This window comes from Liolophura sinensis, chromosome 6, assembly GCF_032854445.1.
Source record: "Liolophura sinensis isolate JHLJ2023 chromosome 6, CUHK_Ljap_v2, whole genome shotgun sequence".
Taxonomy (NCBI): Eukaryota; Metazoa; Mollusca; class Polyplacophora; order Chitonida; family Chitonidae; genus Liolophura; species Liolophura sinensis.
Window position 1 is genome coordinate 67,926,081 of NC_088300.1, and position 22,374 is coordinate 67,948,454.

Consider the following 22,374-nt stretch of genomic DNA (forward strand, 5'->3'; position numbering starts at 1 on the left):
TCCGTAGGATGCTGGCAGATCATCCGATGATCCCATTTATTGATTGACTGATGAAATCGTTGACTAACTGACTGATGTATTTCTGTTTCTTGAGGTACATTTCATATTATTTTTCTAGTCCAGAATGGAGCCACCGTGGAAACAAACTCACCATGGACCCATATGAGCCCTGAATAGGTTAGCCCACAAAAGAAACCCACTTTGGACCCGTGTCATTAAACCGGCATGGGCTAGCCCAGAATGGACCCACTCAGGACCCATCTAATTGCCCAGTTGGGCTAACCCAGTTGGGCCACCATGGACCACCATGGGCCCCACTGACAAATTCCTCATGACCTCACATGGGCATTCCATCTTACCCCTTTCTTGGGGCAAAGTAACCTGTGTTGGCTGGGGGTCACTCAACGACATGTGGATACATTTGTAGTGTAGGCTTGAGGCTTGCTATTTGTACATATGTTGGCGGTAGTAAAAATGTAGCTAAACGCCAGTCTCCAAACAGGAATTACACTAAGTCACGAATGGACATTTTTGAGAACTAAGTGTGTTGGCCTTAGCTGTTTGAACTAACCCTATTTATGCCATATACCAGCCACCTACATACATATATAACTTCTCATATAGATGTGGGTGGCTGGTATATGGCATATATAGGGTTTACGGGCTGGTTTCGAGCGCCTGTGAAGAAAACACTCAGGCCTACGTGCCATCAGCAAAAGGCAGGTGAATTACATTCGCCAACGGCTTCGTGGTCTTCTGGACAATGTTTATCTCATTCCCTGGCGTATGCCAGTAATTCCACCATAACCCGCTTTCTGAGCCCTGTTTACAAATGTCACCACGTTTTCATAAAACATGTGCATAAAACGTCGCAGTCACAGCATCAATTTTTGATCATTTTAAAAGCATCTGGCACTTCATACTTCTACTTCACCCAATAATTAGCTTTCAAAACAACATCGATGTCCATCTTTGCGAGTGGAGACGTTCTATAGACTGGAAAACTTTAACAAAAGTTGTGATATGTTTTTACGTGTTGTCGGATTCTCAATGAATGTCAACGTGATTGTTGCAGAGCCACTTTAGGTCAATCGGGTAGGCGGCATTACGTGGTGAATAGCTTAAAGCACACCTTATTTTCGAATTCCACTGAGATTTTCTGAGGAAATGTGGAATAAAGGCCAGTGTCAATGGTTGCAAAAGGTGCATCAATGCCTTGGCTTGCGGGCAGACCACGCCTTCGTGTAAAATGATCAGCCAGCAATGCAATCGAATGAACAATATTGCCATTAACCGGACAGCTCCACCGCATGGTATTTGGAAACATGGAAGTATTCCGTGATATGATTTCAAGTGCACTAGGATCTATCTTTTCTGCACACGTCACGACTGAGTAGTTCAGTGACGTAACCATACATAGTTCAGTCGAAGTCTTTCACCCCTATTGTGACAAATCAGCGTAAGTTCAAAATCTCATCATGTTCACATGCTGAAGGCTATGAGAAATACCAGTAGGCCTCTCTGAATATGTGGATTTTCAGATTCAATATAACGCATACGTGTGAATGACGAACAAGCCAGATCAGAAATAAATTTATTATTTTATTCATCTGATAGGTGTTTGAGAGTGCTCATCCACCAGTTGATGGGTGGATAAACCTTTATCAAGTTACCTATGGGCTTGCTCATGTTTGAAGAACAAATATGCATACTGTACAGGTGAAAAGATGGGTGGTCTTCCAGATACGATGGACAGCTGCTTACTGTCACCCAGGTCCCATGAACAGTGAAAACGTTGGAATGCAAGGGGTGGGTCTGAATGCATATCTTGTTTTCCTACCAGTTTAAGACCCTTAGGTCTAACAGAACGCACACATGCATAAAAAAGTTCTGCAAAAACACAAAGTAAAGCTCAAAGACATAGTTCAGTGTAAGTACATTTACTTACACATTTCTGATATGTTGTTAAAAAAAAAAAACAACGCAAGAAAAAACAAGATTACAAAAAAAAAAAATATTACATAGAAGAAAAAATATCACAGGGAAGAAAATGGACGGTTTTAACGCAAAGACCTACATATACTTGTCAAAATGAGATGCTCAATCATGATTAAACAGATAGACCTGCTTCATAAGACAGACTTGACCATTTCCTGTTTACCAGAGGTAATGGCATTGGTGCAGATGTAATTCTAGTAGTAATAAATTCACAGATTAACTCCTGACATAGTCAGTTCAAATACAACAAGCATGTATGCAATATTCTACATAAAAAAGAACAAATTTGCAATAGCTGCCGTATGCTACAGGAAATTCATGTTTTTGCTCTTTTGGCCCATTCATAAATGAATGGACTGTGTCAAAAGATTTGTCAAGTAGTAATGCTGCTTGTTGCAGCTAAAATCCATACCAAATTTCCTTACATATAACTTTAGCTTGAATGAACTTTAGTACACATTAAAACAACTGGCTATTAGATGTCAACATGCTGATCAGTCCTGTTCAGAGGTCACGGAGGTCAAACCACTCAGTGTCTCCAGTTCCTTAGGTCCTTGAGACACAAGTTCATCACTCAGTTTAAATATTTTGATGCATCCAACACCATCTCCTGTAGCCAGTAGATTCTTTCTGCAACAGAAAATTAATCATTCGTTTATTTATTTGATTGGCAATTTATGCCATACTCAAGAATGTTTTGCCTGTACTACAGCAGTGAGCATTATGGCGTGAGGAAACCGTGCAAAGCTTGAATGGAAACCCATGACCATCTGCAAGTTTCTTGCAGACTGTTCCATGTACAACCACACAGGAAGCCAGCATGAGCAGGACTTGTTCTCCCAGTGATCGAATTGGTGATCGAACTGGTGACAGGATCCGGGTTCATTGTGCTGCGCTAGCATGCTTACCACCAGGCCTCTGAGGCCCTCACAGAAAAATGAGTTTCGCGTTCTAACTCTTTTATCTCTGTGAATGGTAAAAAAAAAGTCCTACTCTATTGTTCCATGTGACCAATCAAAAATGTTGGGCAACTATTTTTAATTACATTATACCATAACATGGGCATTTGAAAAAAAGTTTCTCAAATAGATACTTCTAAGTAAATGAATGATGGAGAAAATTCAGGAGCTGAGCGTTTGTGAACTTAAGAGATCCATAAAGGAAAGAAGTTTGATTTGGGCCTCAATAAATTGATGTCAACGAAAGTTGCCTAACATTTAACAATTAAACAGTCGGTTTTATGGGTTTGATAAACAAGGCGAGCTTAGGAAAAACCCATGTAACCTTGGCAAGTTACTGACAAACTTTTCCACATGTGATGAACAGGTTTGCATGCCACATTAGTGGAAAACATGGGATCTTCAGCGCACACAAGATTGGGCAGGGAAATCTACAGATTACGACTGAGCCAAGACTTGGGCTCAGTTTCACAAAGATGTCGTACACATACGATAATTGCACATATAGGATACTGGCACCGTAATACTGATGTACAAAATATCGTAAGACAGTTGTATGATAAAAAAAATGTTGTACAGCTTTGTGAAACTGGACCCTGCTGCCTATTCCTACAAAACTGTTACCACAGTAAATTGTTACGTGTCAAGCATGTGAGCACATGTGGAATGTGGTGGCTATTGTCTACCGCTACCAATACAAATTAACACAAGATGTCAGCACAGCTGTTACTCGTATCTTTAGTGGGTGTTGTAATGTCACTTAGGACACTAACATGCATGGCCTAATGACACAGAAAAGGTATTCTGTTATGTTCCATGTGCTGAAATTCAACATTTGAATTTGAAAATCACCTGGGCAATTTTAACTACTTGTCATTCACCTTACTCTTAATTACTTGTTTATTATGTGTCTTCTTCACAGCTTGAGTCCAGTTTTACAATGTACTGACATTTGTTACTAAATTTAGATTTTGACCATAAAAATTACAGTTTACTTGCAAAACCTGATGATATTTCAGTTGTCAACTTATGTTAATTTACAAGTACCGATACCAAGTTCAGCTTATAAGGTATGCCTTCTCACTTACTGTGTTTGGTTAAACTGGAGGGTATACACTGGGTATTTCTTCGGGCTAGCATCTAGCTTGTGGGCGGGGGTGAGTTTTCCCAGCCTCAAGTCGTAGATGTGGAGGTGACCTGTCTCTGTGGTCAGGGCAAACACAGTGGGGCGTACAGGTGACCATTTAGCAGAGAACAAATAACCGGCACCAGGCTCCAGAACCAGCACTGGCTGAGCCTGGAAATACAAGCACATGTTGGTTCTGATAATATGGTGCAGGAAAACAGATAGTTCCTCAAAAATCTGCATTAATAACATTACAACGCAATGCACATAGAGAAAGACACCAAGGGTATTTAACATGTTCATTTTTTTTTAATTGTTCTTTGTTTAATGGCATACTCAAGAAATTTTCACTTCATATAATGGTGGTACAAAGTTTTATGGGTGAAGAAACTCAAGAGCCCTAGGTAAACCACTCATCTTTGGCAAGTCCCTGAGAAACTTTTCCATGTGAGACATATAAATTTATATATATAATTTATATAATTTTCATACTGGTGGAAGAAATATGTATGGACTTCATCTTCCAGTAAGGCTGTGTCTCTAAGATGTCAAAACAATCAACTTCTATAAAAGGTCCAGTTAACACGAGTCCAACCCTGAAGTTATCCTTGAGCTAACAGATCTGCGTAAAGGAAAGAGTGAAAAATAATGGAAACACAAACCTGAAGAATATTGTAGATATGGACAGTTTGATCCATAGCCGAGCTCAGAAAGACATTTCTGTGGAATGGGGAGCATTCAACAGCATAAACTGGTCCATGGTGAGGGTTGTAGGTAAAGGTGACTGGGGACTTCAGCTGGATAGAGCTCAGCACACTGCCTAAGGCACAGACAGAACACAGAACATACAGCTACCCACACTATTAAGAAATTTAAAATGTTTTTTTTATTACATTGTAAATTGCCAAAATTATGGCATCAGGACTGTTGTGAATATTCTTTTGGTGCAAATGAACATTTTCTGTGGTAACCTGTTGATACCCTAATTCTTCTAAAATTTGGGACAGACATTAGTAGTGTTGAAAGTAGATCATAACATTTCTTTACCAGACTTTTGGAAAAGTGAAGATATGAGTATGTTCTTCAGCAGATGGTCTAACCATGTGACAAAAAAGAAACTCAATATTTCTGCTAGAATTACATTACAATTGTCTAAAATAAGCAGACCAGGTCTTCTCAAAATTGGAAGAAATTGGCTAGAGATTATTATAACAATGCGTGATCCGCAATAATGTATCAACATCTAGATAAAAATCGGGCTGTTTTAAACAAGATCACATGTTCATTCGGTATAATTACGTCACAGGGTATGCCCGAGAAAAAGTGCAGTTTACGATGAAATGTCACTAAATTTATGATTGACAGGAGCAACACAAGCTAAATATCAAACTGAAACATAATTGAACTAACTTGAATGGTCCCAACAACAGTATCTTTGACTTTGAAATTTCAGCTTAGAAAGAATTTGCAGCACTGTCTGTGATGTCAGCTTTGCACATCACAAAAATAAGGTCCGGGTTTTGAAAGTAGTCCCAGACAGGGTGCTGACATCATCTTGCTGACATCATCTTGTCCATAGATAGACAGGTGTCTGATAAGAGAAAATGCTAGACTTGAAGACCACTTAAGGTGTGACATATGAGCAAAATACAAGCCAAGAGGCGGAGCTTACTTGGCGCTGGTGTACCACTGGCCAGCATTGAGCACTTAAATATAGCCCCACTTTCTGATCCCAGCAGGAACATTTCCCTGTCCTCAGTGTTGTATGATATACACGTCACACCAACTTCCTTATCCCCTCGTAATCCCCGGGTCTTTAATGATCTGGGCAAACTCTCAGTCATAACAAAGAAGCTGTAAAAATAAAGCAATAACAGAAGATGATATACTTGTACAGCATACACCATGTAATGGATACATGAGCTGGTTTATCAGCTAACAAGCAGACAATGTAATGATAATGGATTGAGCAGATATTAGTAACAGCAATTCTTGGTCGCATTATATGTCTCTCTTCATCAATGATTTCAGTCTTAGCCCAAGTGGGATAGAAAAATTCCACTTTCCGTCATACAGCAAGGATTTTCTTACAAGCACGTGCACGTGTACGTGCGATGGTAATCTGACTCCATGAGAATAAAGAAACAAGCAAACTAAAACCATACACGTACCCATTGACCAACTCCAGGGACTGAGATTTTTGATGGATTTTCCACACAAGAATTTTGCCATCTCCACTTACACTCACCAGCTGTAAAAATACCAAGGACAAACCATGTGTATCACAATTGTCTTCGAATTCATATTAAAGTTATTACGATATTCAAAACATATTCATTTACAAGTTACTTACAGGTGCCACATAGAATGTTCCTCTTGGTTTCATGCTTATCACACTGACATGATTTGACTTAAATATTAACATAATCCAGTACAAAAATAGACCTCATTGACAAACAATGTTCAGGTCAGCCTCAGTCACAATTATTACATTTATGGCCATCAGTTTCTGGAATAAACTGCCAGCTTTCGGTAAGAAATTCGCCAATTTTCCCACAGAATTTCACTTTTAGAGCCCGTTCAAAGTGTATGATATGTTGATGGAAGGTACATGTAGGTGATATCCAAGGAACTATATGAAAGTCCACCTAAACAGCCCAACAAATGATGTCAACTGTATATTGTGACCGAGCAGAACAGCGGAAATAACGGAAAATCTCGTGATTCTTGTCTGAGGCTCTGGTTCAATTGATGCCTCATGTGTCTACAGATTCATGGACAAGTTGATTCAACTTCATGAGCTCGACCTAATATGTTTTTTATTCATTTATTTGAGTGGCATTTTACACCCTACTCTGCAGCCAGCATTATGGTGGGAGAAAACCGGGTAGAGCCCTGGAAAACACGACCATACGCAGGTTGCTGCCAGACCTTCCCACTATGGCCGGAGAGGAGGCCAGCACCAGCTGGGCTTGAACTAACAGCTACCTCATTGGTGAGACGCTCCTGGGTCATTGAGCCTTGCTAGCACACTAACCACCCTGGCCATGGAGGCTCCCTAATATGTTGACGTTAAACATCGTATGATTTAGATATATGCAAGATTATAGAAAAAAAAAACACAATGTATTTACATCACATGTACATAGCAACAAGATTGAAAACAATGACAAATGCATTTATCTGCTGAAGACATACCAAGAAGTGTTTTCCCTTAGAACGGGGATCAGGTATCCAGGTGAGTTTACTGACAGGTTCTCTGTGGGAATCGTTACCTATGCCTGAGCTGGAGATTAAGGTGTCATCTTCGTGGCTCAAGTCCCACACCATCAACTCACCTACAAAATTAGGATTAACAGATTAACTTAGATGTTGAGCTATTCATCTTCATCAATTAATAACATCAATAAATTAATATAGTAAGAACTACATGTATATGTCTTTAGTCAAAGAAATATTCTCAATAGTGATTCAATTAATGCAAAAGCTGCAAGGATGTAAAAAACACATATCAGTTTATATTTGCCATCTGTAATTGGTGTTCCATCTTTAGTGATGGATAAAGGCTGCAATCTTATTGGTCAACTGTTAGCCACAGACAAACCAATGGGAGCAGAGACAGACCTGCAATCTTACTGGTCAACTGTTAGGTGTAGACAAACCAATGGGCGTAGGGTTTGAGGCTAAAACCTCAATGGTCAACTGTTGGCCGCACAAAAAATCAAGGTGAGCAGGACTGAACCCTCATTGGTCAATGGCCAGTGAACGTTGAATGAAGCAATTTGCACAGTCGGCCAGTGAGAAGTTTGCAACTACATGTACATGAACATCCCAAAATGTACATGTGTAAAAGTTAAAAGTAGTGTGAAATCACCGTTGAAATTTCCTCCTGCAATCAAGGCTGGGTTTTTGGGATGAAAGGCCACACACATGAGGCAGCTGGACACGTCAATCACGGTATCTGGCTTGTTCTCATTCAGCGCACGACGCCCCAGGTTCCATGTGCACAGTGAAGCTTTGTGAGTGCACCAGTCCTCATGGTCAAACCTCCCAAACCTAGGCTAGTTAAGGTCTTCATAAAACACTTTGTCAGGTCATGCATCATGCAGCTTTCATATGTTATTTTGTAGGATATCTGTATCATTCATACACTCACACCTTGTAATCTTGATTCATGTCCAAGAACGTATAAAATGTATGATTACTAAGATAAAGTTCTAAACTATAAAGAAAACAGCATGGTGCTAAAACACATGTACATTCGTATTCATGGAAGATCAGTGTATCAGGGTTAAAACACATAGGACATTAAATCAAATTTAAGTCCATGATGCTGTATTGAGCAGTGTACATCAAAATGTTAAAAACAAATGACAAACTAAGGCATATTAAAAGGGAATGGGGTTTTACCTAATGAAAAATGCAAATCAAGTAAAGCAAAGTAATTAAACATTTCAAAAGGATATGAGGCTGCAATAACAGATCCTGTTGAACTCCATGTTAAACCAGTAACTTGTAACTGAAAAATGAACAACACTTCATATTCAATACCTCAACTGCCATTATTATTTTAGAACAACATCAAAAGACTTTTCAAAATGTGGTGACTGTTTTCCCAAGGAGCAAGAGACCTAGGTTTTAAGTTCAAATGGTTCTCAACAATACTTGCACTTCCTCAATTGTTGCTCAGCACAAACCGCAAGAGTACTGGCCAACATGAACTGTGATTAAGTGAGGCATCACTTCTAGTGTCTTTGAAATAGTGTTCCAGCATGACAGCACTATTAATACATATCTGCTGGTATCCTGAAATGTCTGGTACAGTAAAAGGACATCAGGAAAATAGCCAAAATGATGTTGAAATCGAAGCTAAACCTCAAAATTACCAAGAACAAAGATAAAAGATGTACTCACAGTTTCTTCATGAGCTGGGTGAGTGAGAGTGTGAACACATGTAACAGCTGACACTTCTTCTTCCCAGTTAACCATGTAATCTGTAAGAACACCATTCATCAAGGACTTGAAAACAAAATGCTGTTATTATAGGTTAAGTACACTTACAAAAAGCATTCTCTTCACTTACGACTACTAATATCCTAATTCTTCAACCTTTTCAACCACCACTGTGACCAATATTTGAAACGGTTTGACAGAACACTTGGGTGTAGAGAAATATTCTGCTAAGTTTTATGACGCTTTCATCTTTAGTGACAAAAACAAATAATTTTCTGTCTTCATGATCATAACAGTTATACTCATACATTCCACTGAAAAGAAAAAACAGATTGAAAAGGTTGAAGATTTACAATATACTGTACATTGCTGTATGCTCTACTTCCACTTTTCCAACACTAAATATCATCAATAAAAAAAGGCCCACCAATGTCTGATTCAAAGCCCAACATTTTTGTTTCACGGATTAATAATTCACTTCACTGGAAACAAATGACGTTGATGATAACTAAGTCTCAAACACATAACACAACATTCTGTGAACACAAATATTTTACCTTCAAATGCTCTGCTGTTTGCACTCTTCTTAATTTCTCTAACCACCAGAGGTTCAATTTTTCGCAGGAACTCAGACAGTGCTGGGGATGTATCTGGTAACAGCTCAAGGGGTTTATCTGCTTGGTCTTCAGTCTGGGACTACAAATACCAAGAAATAAATTACCATTTCATTTCAAAATTCATTGATAAAAAAGTATGCTGACTTTGACCACAGCTCAAGTTAACACAGCTTACATACCAGAATGTTAAAAATTAAAATAGAACAGAAATGTGACAACTGAGCATTATTTTGTCCAAAATAAATCTATTATAAATAATTCACTTATATGACGCATATATGACTAACTTATTTATTTGATTTGTTCTTAAAGGGGAAAATTATCACGATTTCTAAATCTGCACATTGTATAATAGCAATATTAATTCACATATAAGAACTTTCCCCAACTAATTTTGACCCTCGTCCCAAAAAAGAATACAGCTTCAAAGTACAAGTACGGAATTACCACCTCAGGCCAATTCATCAGCAGTTGACCTATTTTGGACTGGTGATGTAATGCAGTGAAAGCCCTCTGCCTTGTGATGCTACCAAATCGGCAGATACCACGCGGGGTCTAACTTGTGGTTTCAGAGTACATAGTAAGCAACTTGCGATCAGGGTCTTCATGACTGTCACTGTGTGATCTTTACACTAACTTTACTGTAATTTCACCCATTTCGACTTCACAAATACTTCAAATTGCTTTTTTGTCACCAAGGCCACACAGACAGAGAGAGTGGGGTAGTCTACAGATTGTCTGTTCAACGCTGGGCTTGAACCCACACTTCATATATTCCAGTGACTGAAGTATGACAATTGTCCTGCACAAGAAAGATATAATGTACTGGCTACAAACGAGTCTTCTAAAGCTGAATGCAGTCTTACAAATTTTCAATATACATGTAAATAACCAAAAACATATACATATCAGCATAAAGAACTCAGCCTTTCAGGGGTCTCCTAAATTTAAGCAAACTTAGCTGGTAGCCAGTACTCGGTCCATCAACTGAATAAAAACTCAATTTCATGTTATATTTATTCAAGTTGAGGTTGTTTTAAAAGAAATGTTCCATATTTACAGAAACTCAACATATTCAAAATTCCTCGAAGCAACCTGTTTGCTTTAAAAGTTATCTGCCTTGTACGGAAATCGTCACGACCCTCTACTTTGATCAGATTTGGGAAGGCAATTTTTGGAAGCCAAGGAGACGTATGAAATCAAACATTAAACACAGTAAGATTCTTTGGTCTCTTCCAAATAGATCCTCAATAATAACTTGATCTATGTCTGTAGGAAGCATGTGGTCTGGTTGGTGAACTCCCTCTGATGTCAGGTGGTTCTAATACTTCAGCTCCTTTCAAGGTAATCTGACTTTGCACACAGTTCGCAACTTTGTCTCCAGGTTTCCTTTTTGAGAGCCTGAAGTTTGATAAATGACTTACAGCAGGAAAATTAAAACGTTCTTTGCCAGATATGAACATTTACTAGTGACATCAATTCGCTATAAAGGTGTGTATTTTGTTCAATGACTAAACAAGGAAATGTATGCCAGACAGGGCTCGAGGCTGTTGGGATCGAGCCTTAATCGCTGTAGAAAAAGTGACAAGCCAATGTCACTGACCCATAACACAGCAGTGTATATTATCTATCTAAACATGTAGCTTTTCCATTTCAAGATCATCATAGCTAATATTCGATTCATCATTGGGTAATTCACTACTTGTGGGTCTCTTTATTTTCTCATTAGCTGATTTTCATGCTAAATTTTACGTGACTAGTACCCTGTCCATAAGTCAAGTCAAACTTTTCATTGTCTTAAACTGTTTTTATACATTGAAAAATGTGTTTATTTTGACAAATAATGATAACATTGGAAGAGAATTTGGATAATGCACAGAACATTTACCATTACAGTAAAATTTATGTATGCAATTATTATGAAAATTATGCTAACAACGATTTGTTTGTGTCATTAAAGATACAAGCTTAATAAAACTGTGGAAATTATTTCTCTACATCCCATTGTTCTCTCAGAATGTTTCAAAATATTGGTTGCAAAGGTGATTGAAAAGGCTGAAGAATTAGGGTAGATGCACAATTAGTTTGTATTAATTAATACATGTAACAGTAACTGCAATATGCGCCGATCATCACTTTGCAATATCACATAAGAGGCCAGCATGAGTCCATATAGGCAGGGGTAATTACTTTAACAAAATAAGGATGTAAATGCAAGTACATAAAGATTCAATTTTGGTACCTCTGTTTGGTGAGTCAAAACAAAACAAAAAATTCAATTTTAATTGAAAAAAGAACATATTTTGTTCGAAGAGTGTTGGTTGTACGTGGAAAAATAAGTTCTAAGAACGTCTAAAGATGAGTATTCAATCTGTAGCAACTACATCATGTATTGTAAAATCAGAACTTTTATCTGCATTGGTTTGCAAGAGGCACCATCTTGTCTTGTTCAATCATGGCTAAACTCGCAAGACTCCACAAATGCAGATTCAGCTTATTATGCACCATTCGATGATGAGTAAACTTCAAAGAAAGCGCTAAGAACTTACAGACTTTTCCTTTCTCTTTATGGCTTGAACAGCCTGGTCTTCTACTTGTAGCTCTTTAGTCTGTGTGCCATTATCCTCCAGAGATCTAAAATAAAAGAAATTTCAAACCATAAACATGGAAAACAGTACAGTTAAAGTCTTGTGAACTGATTTGTCTTTTTTTTAATTTTTTTTTTTTAAGGTGCTTAAATACTATACTTAAGAGCATGTCACTTCCGTATCTGCATACCTATGACAGCGGTTAGGCCAAGTTTAAGGTAGAAGCAAACAAACACAAGTTAAATGGTGTTGAACAGTTTTGACAGGCGCGAGTATTTTTTTTTTATACATTAATTACAATGCTAGAACAGAAACACACTGTCACAGAACTCATCCATGTATGTTTAGAAGTCCGAGGAAAATCTTCAATTATCAATGAAAGTTTCATGGAAATAGACCCCTATTTCGGCTCACCTTCACTCGGCAGCTAAAACACATCGAGTCTGCAGACATGTGTGTATTCAATCTAGCAACTACCGTAACATAACATCTTTTATCTATGTTAGTTTGCAAGACCCTTCACCTCTCTTGCCAATATCTGCATGAATTTGTGAGACCCCTAATAAGCACACTGAGCTTATTCCTAATATTCCTCTGCCTCCACTCAGCACTGGTCACCATACTCAGACTAACATTCAGAGAGTTTCTTAGATCTATCCCAATTGATATATTGTTTCCTGTAACTGCCCGCACGTCATCTTACCTGCAGCACTGAAACTCTTTATTTCATTTTGGGGGGCAGAAAATGTCAAAAAAGGTAAGATTATTATAAAATAAAGATAACCAAAAATGAAAATTCCCAAAATATTCTGATGGAAAATAATGTGAACATCAATCAGGTGTCATTAGCCTTAAATCAATAGATTCTGTAAGATGGCCAGGAAAATGGAGATCAGGTGATCACCCTTACACTGCAAAAACAAAATGGCCATCCCCATGTGAAAGCATTTGGAAACAGGCCCATCTTTTTCACTCAGTAACCCGTAATGCCTTGCTACAGAAAATAACATCACACAAGCTGTACAGAAATACTCAGACTATCTGGAAAGTTGAAAATTATACAAATCCAAAAAACACACAATCGCAGACAGCAATTCAAAAATAGTCATTCTCTTACACTATAACAATTGCAGGACAATTTTCTTCACCCAAAATGTCTGTTTCTAAGTAGGTCATGTGGTCTCTGGGCTGTTTTACAGAACACAGCCATTAAACTTGGACATCATTTCTGTGCAATTGTTACAAGTAGCCCCTGCCTGGTTTGACTGCTTGAATGGTGTGAAATTCATGTAACGTGAAATCACTCTTTAAAAATGTTAGAATAGACACATGCGCCATCAACTTTTTGATGTTAAGTGCTGGCTAGTCCAAGATTGATCTGACATTAGGTCTGGCAAAATTTTGTTCAGCCATGAATGGCTCCAAACCAATGTCAGAGTGCGCTCCATTTAAAAATGCAGTGTGTCACAGCATTTGAGACAAAAATTACCTATCAAATACATCTCAGGATGTTAAGCTTGCCTTAAGCATATTCCTTATCTTTTCGTCTATTGATTTAATGTAGGGAAAATGTTGATCTGTTATTTCCTTGGCCGCATGGGTTCGCAATTCCTTGGTGATGTTCACAGCATCAAGGGCAGGTAGCTGCATCAGGTTTTTAAATGGAGCATGCTCCGACATTAATTTGGGGCCATCCCTGCCCGAACAAAATTTTGCTAAACCTAATGTCAGAGCACGCTCCATTTAAAAACCTGGTGATGCTCAATGCAAACGGTTGTGCTGACAGCTGACAGTTAACAAATGGAGCACCCTCTGAGTCTGAAAATGTTGACAGCTCACTATGTCTACTTTACAGCGTGATTTGCATGTGACCAGGTAGACGCATCTTCACGTATCAGTCTTATCATTTTGAAGTAAATTCACACTACGAAGGACTTCACATTACATGAACTGTGTCCTCTTTGAATCCAACGAAATCTGGCACACGGGTAATGTATTAACATCCTTTGCACAAGAAGCAAGAATGCGAACATTTTTGCGACCCCCTTCACCTTTCTTTTTTCCAATTGGACTCGAACTCTACACTATCCAGTAGCTCATCCACGAACATGATGCAAACAAGCTTTCAGCGTGAGTAGTTATGTGGTATATTTGACTCGGGGACTTTCACTTCTCATCTCTAAGCAAAACTATTTCAGGTTGCTCAAAAAATGTTCGTCTGCTACACTTATGCCGCACAAAATTTACAATGAAATATTACTATTACCAGCAATAAGTACTGCATTATTTAAGGATGAGTTTTTACCCCAAATAAAATTATTTACTTTTCTATATTTTTGTCCATTGAAAGCTAAAGCCGGTCTTCATTTCTCCTGACCTAGTTATTGACAACCAAAATGGAGGGGGCTCAGGCACGTGTGCAAGATGCTGTGAATTCAATGCTCAATACATTGGATAGAGAGCATCTAAGGAAAATGCAAGTACGTCCTGTAATATCTCCTGTGCTTAGAGCATCCAAAACGTGCATATAATCGACGAACGAGCAGCCTTGTGTATGGTGCGTTGGGTGTTGTTGATGCGTTGTCATAGGCTTGATTATCATGATCGTCAAGATGAATTTCAATCATCAATGACAAGCTTGGCAGATCAACCCCCCTGTCTGCATTCATTGCATCAGACACATGTGTATGTGGTTCGAAATCACCACTGAAACACTTATGACACATTTTTAAACGATACATTTTGTCTCTGTCGTGAATGGCACCGCTGTGCTTTATATGAATCAGATAAATGCAATCGCTGTGAGTTCAAGTCCAGCCTATACTGGCTTCCTCTCCGGCCATACGTGGGAAGCTCTGCCAGCAACCTGCGGATGGTTGTGGGTTTCCCCCGGGCTCTGCCCGCTGTCCTCCCACCATAGTGCTGGCCGCCGTCGTATAAGTGAAATATTCTTGAGTACAGTGTAAAACACCAATCAAATAATAAATGAATCAGATTTTTTTTCTTGAGGGGTGAGCGTACATGGTCATATAGCCTAAGCTATATAATAGCCTAGCCCTTACCACATCGTTGTACTTTAACCTGGCAATAGACGAGATCAGACAAAGAACTTGCAGCGCTTCATCTAACTATTGCTCAGAATGTTCCTACATGTATTCTTAGTAAAACCCAAATATTTATTGTTTGGTCGATGGCCTGCCTTGTTAAAAAGAAACCCAAAAATAAACATCAAAACTCCAACCGGAACAATTCCTGGAATAAATTAAATGTTTTCAAAATATCAAGCATTATTGAGGATTGATCTTCTGCCTCTGTTTAACTCGCTTCACACTCTCAACTTCCTATAATTGAGGATTAAATGCACATTAGAAGAATTTATTTATACAGTGTATACAAGCATTTATACAAATCCTTATTTTACTAATTATAGGCTGATATGTACAAATGTAGTGCCAAGTGTTGTGAGAACCCAAAGTCTAGTCTGGAGGATGTCCAGAGATGTGTAGATCAATGTTCCCAGCCGGTAAACAAGGCACAGAGCTTTGTTCACAATGAACTACAAAATTACCAGGTAAGTTAGGCAGGCTGTGAACCATTTACAGGACAGTCTGTCTGTCACATTTTTATAGCCTATTTTATGATTCACTTTATGGTATGGCATCTGCCCGTTGTTCCAGCTATGGGAGAACAGAACTTGCACTTGCTGCAAGAGCAGAAGCCTACTGAAAACAAGTCATACAGACTTAAAACTTACATATAGACTTAAAAGTTATGTCCCTTTTTAACTTGCCTCTCCAAAATACAGGTGTACCTTATGTCGAACGCTAAGCGTCGGCATTGGCATTACAGAGAAAGCAATATTAAACAAAATGTTAGTTGTGTTATCTTAAAAATCTCTAAAACTACAGCATGTATTGAGCTCAGGGTTTACACATATAGCACAACAGCACAAAGGGGATATTCCATCATTGATTCGGTGGGTATATATATGTATTAAATACAATTACTGAGGTAGTGTATTGAGTATTAAAATCAACGTTTATCAAAATGTTAAGGGTGGTATCTCAAAAATTACTGCATGTATTGAGCTCAGGGTTTACACATTTGTAGAACAATGTAGCATTAGGGGGATATTCTGACGTTGATTCGGTGGGTACATATATGTGTTAAATACAATAAATTACTGAATTCCTGACTTATATATTTGTTTGATTGGTGTTTTGCTCCGTGCTCAAAAATAATTTCACTTATACGATGGCAGCCAGCATTATGGTGGGAGCAAATCGAGCAGAGCCTGGGGTAAACCCACGACCACCTGCAGGTTGCTGCAGACCTACCGGAATGGACGTCAGCATGAGCTGGTCATTATGCTGGGCTAGCGCACTAACCAACTGAGCCACAGAGGCCCACCTCCTGACTTAATGTATTGAGTATTAAAATCAACGTTTATCAAAATGTTAAGGGTGGTATCTCAAAAACTACTACATATATTGAGCTCAGGGTTTACACATTTGTAGAACAATGTAGCATTAGGGGGATATTCTGACGTTGATTCGGTGGGTACATATATGTGTTAAATACAATAAGAGGTTCCTGGGTCATTATGCTGCGCTAGGGCACTAACCAACTGAGCCACAGAGGCCCACCTCCTGTGTATTGAGTATTAAAATCAACGTTAACATGTTAAGGGTAGTATCTCAAAAGGTACTGCATGTATTGAGCTCAGGGATTGGCTGAAGTTCTGCATTCATGTCCTACTCGCGAGTTCTTTGGTAGCCTTGTTACCAAATCTAAGTTTTGATACACATGTACATGGATTGTATGCCTGCTCTATTTGAAGAAGTGCTCTACTTGCAACTTTAAAATATACTGAGGTTGCAAAACTCGTTTTTTTTGTGTGTTTTTTATTATGGGAATATGTGAACTCGTTGATCAGCTGGACCGTATTAAAGCAGGTGTAAAAGGTAATACCTGTTCTTTCACTGATTGCCTCCACAGGGACGTTTACAGAGGTGTGCTATGGATTGTCAGGATAAAATACGGGACAAAGTCAAGCCAGACTCAGCAGATTCAGAGGTCAGCAAGTACAAAGGCGAGATGGAGACGTGTGTGTTAAAATGTGTGGACTCACATATAGACTTGTTGCCAAGTCTGTTGAAAAGAATGAAGGAAGTACTGTCAAAAGGAAAATGATGTGCAGATAAAAGCTCTGCTGTGTTCTTTTCAGGGAATATGCATTTTGTCAAATCCACTATTCTGTTGAATGGTGTAACCGGTGGTATGCCTGAAAATAATTGAAGTTGTGAATTACTGCGTTAAAATCTCAGACATAAAGGCTTATTGTCAAAGCTACACACGGAGAGATTTTAAAAATGGACGAAAAACATTTTTTATCCAAGAAACTCATCAGTGGAGCAAATGCTGTGCGGTTGGTGTGTGGTTGAAGTGTTTTCTATGCCTTCAAATATGTGTGCAGGGTAGATAACTCTTGTCAGACCTTTCAGTAAAGGATGCATTTTAAAATATTAATGTATGTATGTATAGTTATACAATGGGAAACGTGTAAATCCCATATCTTCCCGCCTAAAACAAAGCAGTACTCTTTTGCCTTTTCCTGTAGTATGCCACACTTTTCAGTAAGTGTCTGCTTCTAAGAGACTAACAAGTAAACAGACTATAAAATTACACCAGAAGACAATGTTTTTTTTACTGTGATTTGCATCACTTTAAGAAATTCTAGTGTACATCTTTAATGGTATTCTTCAGTGGTAATGAATTATTTTATGTGGTGTCCCCATAATTGTTAAAGAATGGAAAGCATGATTGCTATACAATATCATCCCTGTTCCAAGGTGATATTGGAAATTGCTATGTTCTTTGACTGGAATTGTTATTAATTAAATTAATGCTGTTTAAGTGTACATAAAGAGAGATGTTACAAAGCAACATATCACACAGTTTCAGATTAAAGTGTTAGGTATGGTCAATTTTTTGTAGTTTTGTTCCTAAGTATAAATAAACATAGTCGTATTACAAAACCATTTAGGCTTTTAATACGATGGATTTATACTGTAATTCACCTTTATATTGTTTGGGAACAATTACTGTCATTAAAGTTAAATTTCATGACAATCTGTCTTTGATTGTTGTCATTTATTGATGTGATAACCATAGGTACTTCTACTACTTCGGTGGCCTAATGGTTAGGCCCCAGAATCAAATGTTACTTGTTGCTGTCTCGCGTGGCTCTCAGCACTGAGAAGTTAGAGGAAGGAAACAGGACTGAGTGGCCTGGTGTCAGTATGATGTGATTGGAGCATGTCTGGTGACTTCTGGGGCAGCAGCACTTTGGCGGTATGGACTCGTCATGCCTCAAGAAGAAACAGTGTATGTTCACACACCTAATGACTTCTTATAGTCATATGACTGAAAAATTGTTAAGTACGACATTAAACCCCAAACATGCATGGATTCACAGGTGCGTTGGGATAAGGCATCATTCTGCACATAGCCATTTGTGCTCAAAATAAGCTGTACAGGTTCCGTTGCCATTTTTCTGGTTGATCAGTAGTCGAGAAATCGGGGCTGTGATGATCTCAATATTTGGACCCGTCATCACATGGATTGCCAGACTTGCAAGCCGTTGTCAGTAAACAAAGAGCAATTCATAGACAGGGCAGTTCTGACTAGTTGATAAGGTACCTGGCCTTTTCTCTGGACCAGTACTTTTCTCTGGTCTCCTCCACTGATAAACACAACCATGGTTATGTAAGTGAAAAAGATTGGGTATGATATTAAACACGGATCAAACATACATTCTAGAAGTACATGTATTGCATGTTCACTACACCTCTGAGCCATTAGATAGCTAAGCTCACAACTGAAGAAAAATTGCCATAATTTTGTTAAATGTGGACGAAACATGTCAACACTCTAACTTGATCTGTAACTTGCCATGGTGAGCAAGATGTGAAGTTTCAATTCTACACAATGAAACATTTTGAAACTAAGTTTGGAAACTGTTATGTTTCAAAAAGGCCATAAAATGTCTATACTGGATGTAGTGGTCTAAAAGATGAATTTGACCTGTAACATATGGTGAAACAATGTACCAAATTGCGATTCATAAAAAAAGTTCACAAACCAGTGTGATGGAATGACCAACTGATGGACTTTAGTTCATTTATTTTGAATTCAACGCTGTATTCAAGAATATATTACTTATATGACAGAAGCCAGCAATATGGCGGGATGAAACTGGAACTAGGCGAAACCCACAATCATCCGCAGGTTGCTGGTTAGGAACTAATATAAGATTGTGGTCTGACCGAGATGCTTAACGTGCTGGCTAGCTGCCACCTTAATGGTAATAGTCAATGAGATAGCGTGCTCAGATCCACCACTGACTGTTTAGGATCCAGTCTTGAGTCAGGAGGTTTATCAGGTACCCCGCAAAAAGCAGTGTTTTTTTTTTTCAGACAATCTGATTTTCTCCACCCATAAACTTGACTGCTGTCAAATAAGTGAACCATTCTTAATACGATGTTAAACACCAATCCAACAATCTGTCAAACTGTCTATACTTTGGCATAGAGTTAATTTATTCTGTAGACTCACGATAAAATATGTATTCTGTTCACTTACAGTGATATTCTGGCGTATATAGCTTTGCTCTGTTTTATACTTGTAATCTTGTGTACTGGTATATACAGGTATGCCAGAGAAATTATTCAATCAGGGGATACTTCAGTTGTGAAGCACAATTCGCAGTTTCTGTTAGAAACGGCTGAAGAAAATTTCTGAAAAATAAGGAAATGTTTGCTTCAGGTTTTTGTGCCACTTTCAAGTATTTCTTGGAGTTCGCATAACTAGGACTGTAAAAACCCAACATATTTTATTTCTGCTTCCATGACGCAGGACACCAGATATGACACTAAACAAACAAGCAAATAAACCACAGATTTTCACTTCTGAAATACTGCATGACTACAGGGTAAAACCTGGTGAAGTACCTGGCAAGGATACCTGAAAATGAACAGTAAGGTTTCCTCCATGACAGCGTTCTGTTCATACATTACTAGTATAATGTACATGTACTGTTGGAAAAAGTCAATCTCACTCATAAGTGAACAAAGGAATTGTGTACATTTAATGTGTAAACAACATTCAATACAAAATGGTGGATATGAATATGATATGTACATTGAGACAAATTACACATGCACATTAACACCTTTATGTAGGCCTATATGGTAATGTCAATTTCTTGTCACACGATCTGGTACTAACTTTGAACAACACAACAGTCCGTATGTACCTGTCAGTTGAGTGAACGCAACAATCATCAATAACAATGCAACTAGATTGGAATGTTAAATACAACATTAGAAATGGCTGAAAAAATTAAGAGTAAAAACATTTGTTGTAAAAAACTGAAAGGTCATATAAAAAATAGTCCACATTTTCAGCTTTGGTCCCAAGACGTAAGGCACAGGATAAAGCTGATGTTCACACAATTTCACTGACAATTAACCTCACCACCGAGAAATGTATCTATGTGTTTTCACAAAGCTGGTCACAAGTTTTCTCTTATGCCAGTATGCAAATATACTTTATAAGCAGATTTTTTATGCCATAGCCCTGTTTGTACTGGTATCATCTTCACCTTTGATGATGATGGGTCATACTACAGAGTTACAGGTACTGCACATGAAAACCAGCATGGTTACTGAATTGTTCATGGTGATTCACAATCTCCGGAGCACCACAGGTGAATCATGCACTGTGGAAAGTCTATTTTGCACTTAAAGATTTAAATCTTTGCAGGCTTTTCCAGGGCAGGCCCAAAAATTCCTATTTTCCAGGCTATTACAAATTTGAATAAGTATTCTGCACTTTTACATGATTAGGGAAATGTAAAATGACCTTAAAAGTTAAACTCTGTCTTCCTCTTTTGAAAAATGTTGTAAACCACATTTCTTCAAGAAAATGCCAGCATACTACAAACAGCAGCCTATGTTGATTCTGTTGTCTAAATTTCAAGGCTTTTCCCGGCTGAACTACAATAACTTATGATTTCTCAAGTTTTTCATCACCTTGAAAAGTTCCTTTAAAATTCCAGGCTTTTCAAGGTTTTCGATCACAGGTTCATGCTGTTATAATACTCTTACAGGAATGTATCTTGTACACTGACATTAACAGATGCATTTCACAAGGTAAATATTCAATGGTAAAGCCTAACTATAAAGTTCTGTCAGGAATGTGAAGTATAAAATTGAGCTGTACATGCAAGGGCTCTAAACCATGACCCAATGCAAGTCTATGTGCTTAACTTTGACCTAGGACTTTTATACAGTCCTTACTATATGTACATAATAGTCCCAGCTTTGACAAATATAAGCCCATATATCCAGGGGCCATGAAAACGACATTCAAAAAACCAGTGGAAATTAACTGGTGAGGTCAACTTTGTTTTAGCAAAAAAAAAAAGTTTCTTTGTATAACTCGAATGAAACTGTGTTTTCAATTTGTGTTCACATTTCTAATTTGTACACAAAGATGTCACAAACTAGTCTTAACCATTCAAGTTGGAAGCTGTTAAAGGCAAAGAAACCACTGACATGAAGTATAGTGTCATGGAAAAAATTATTAGACCACTCATATTTTCTTTGGTTTCTTGTTCATTTTAATGCCTGGCAACCCTAAAGGTGTATTAACCGAGGATTACAATGAATACGACAAAAATCCAGCTGATTCCATAATACTTTGTCGTATTTGATATGCTTTAAGGTCAGTTGTATTCCTAGGGTGTATGCGAGGCAATTTCATGCTTTCCATTTACATGCAGACTTAGATAAAGAGTGGTTACCTGTTTACATGAAGGCTTACATAAATAGGGGTCTCTTGTTTATATATTAAGACGCAGCACAACTCGGTAGTTGTCAGCTCCCATAATGCCTAAAACGAAAGAATTATGTGGAGCCAGAAAGGCAGCCATCTTGGCACAGCTGGATACTGGATTGAGCGAGCGACGAGTGGCCAAAAAACTGAAGATCTCTAAGACAGCAGTTCATTACACCAAGAAAAAGCAAGCCGAACATGGTACTACAAAACTGCTAGCTGGTCGAGGCAGG

The 22,374-nt window shown here is 38.2% G+C and overlaps 2 protein-coding genes across 3 annotated transcripts; one reads left to right on the plus strand and one right to left on the minus strand.

Moving 5' to 3' along the window:
• Positions 1-1,811: 1,811 nt before the first annotated feature.
• Positions 1,812-14,355, minus strand: LOC135469047 (cytoplasmic dynein 2 intermediate chain 2-like). Its single transcript, XM_064747566.1, has 12 exons — positions 14,293-14,355; positions 12,203-12,287; positions 9,594-9,732; positions 8,998-9,077; positions 8,550-8,602; positions 7,958-8,139; positions 7,282-7,421; positions 6,255-6,334; positions 5,756-5,937; positions 4,746-4,903; positions 4,046-4,254; positions 1,812-2,628 (listed from the first exon to the last, which is right to left on the minus strand). The coding sequence occupies exons 1-12, from the start codon at positions 14,349-14,351 to the stop codon at positions 2,493-2,495; spliced, it is 1,503 nt and encodes a 500-aa protein (XP_064603636.1). The 5' UTR covers positions 14,352-14,355; the 3' UTR covers positions 1,812-2,492.
• Positions 14,105-18,334, plus strand: LOC135469050 (protein FAM136A-like). Of its 2 annotated transcripts, XM_064747570.1 has the most exons (4): positions 14,105-14,116; positions 14,623-14,721; positions 15,672-15,812; positions 17,240-18,334. In XM_064747570.1, exons 2-4 carry the CDS (start codon positions 14,638-14,640, stop codon positions 17,432-17,434), a joined length of 420 nt encoding a protein of 139 aa, XP_064603640.1. In that variant the 5' UTR covers positions 14,105-14,116; positions 14,623-14,637; the 3' UTR covers positions 17,435-18,334. The 2 variants fall into 2 exon arrangements, with proteins under 2 accessions (XP_064603640.1, XP_064603641.1); XM_064747571.1 differs by lacking the exon at positions 14,105-14,116 and having other exon boundaries at positions 14,692-14,798.
• Positions 18,335-22,374: the final 4,040 nt, after the last annotated feature.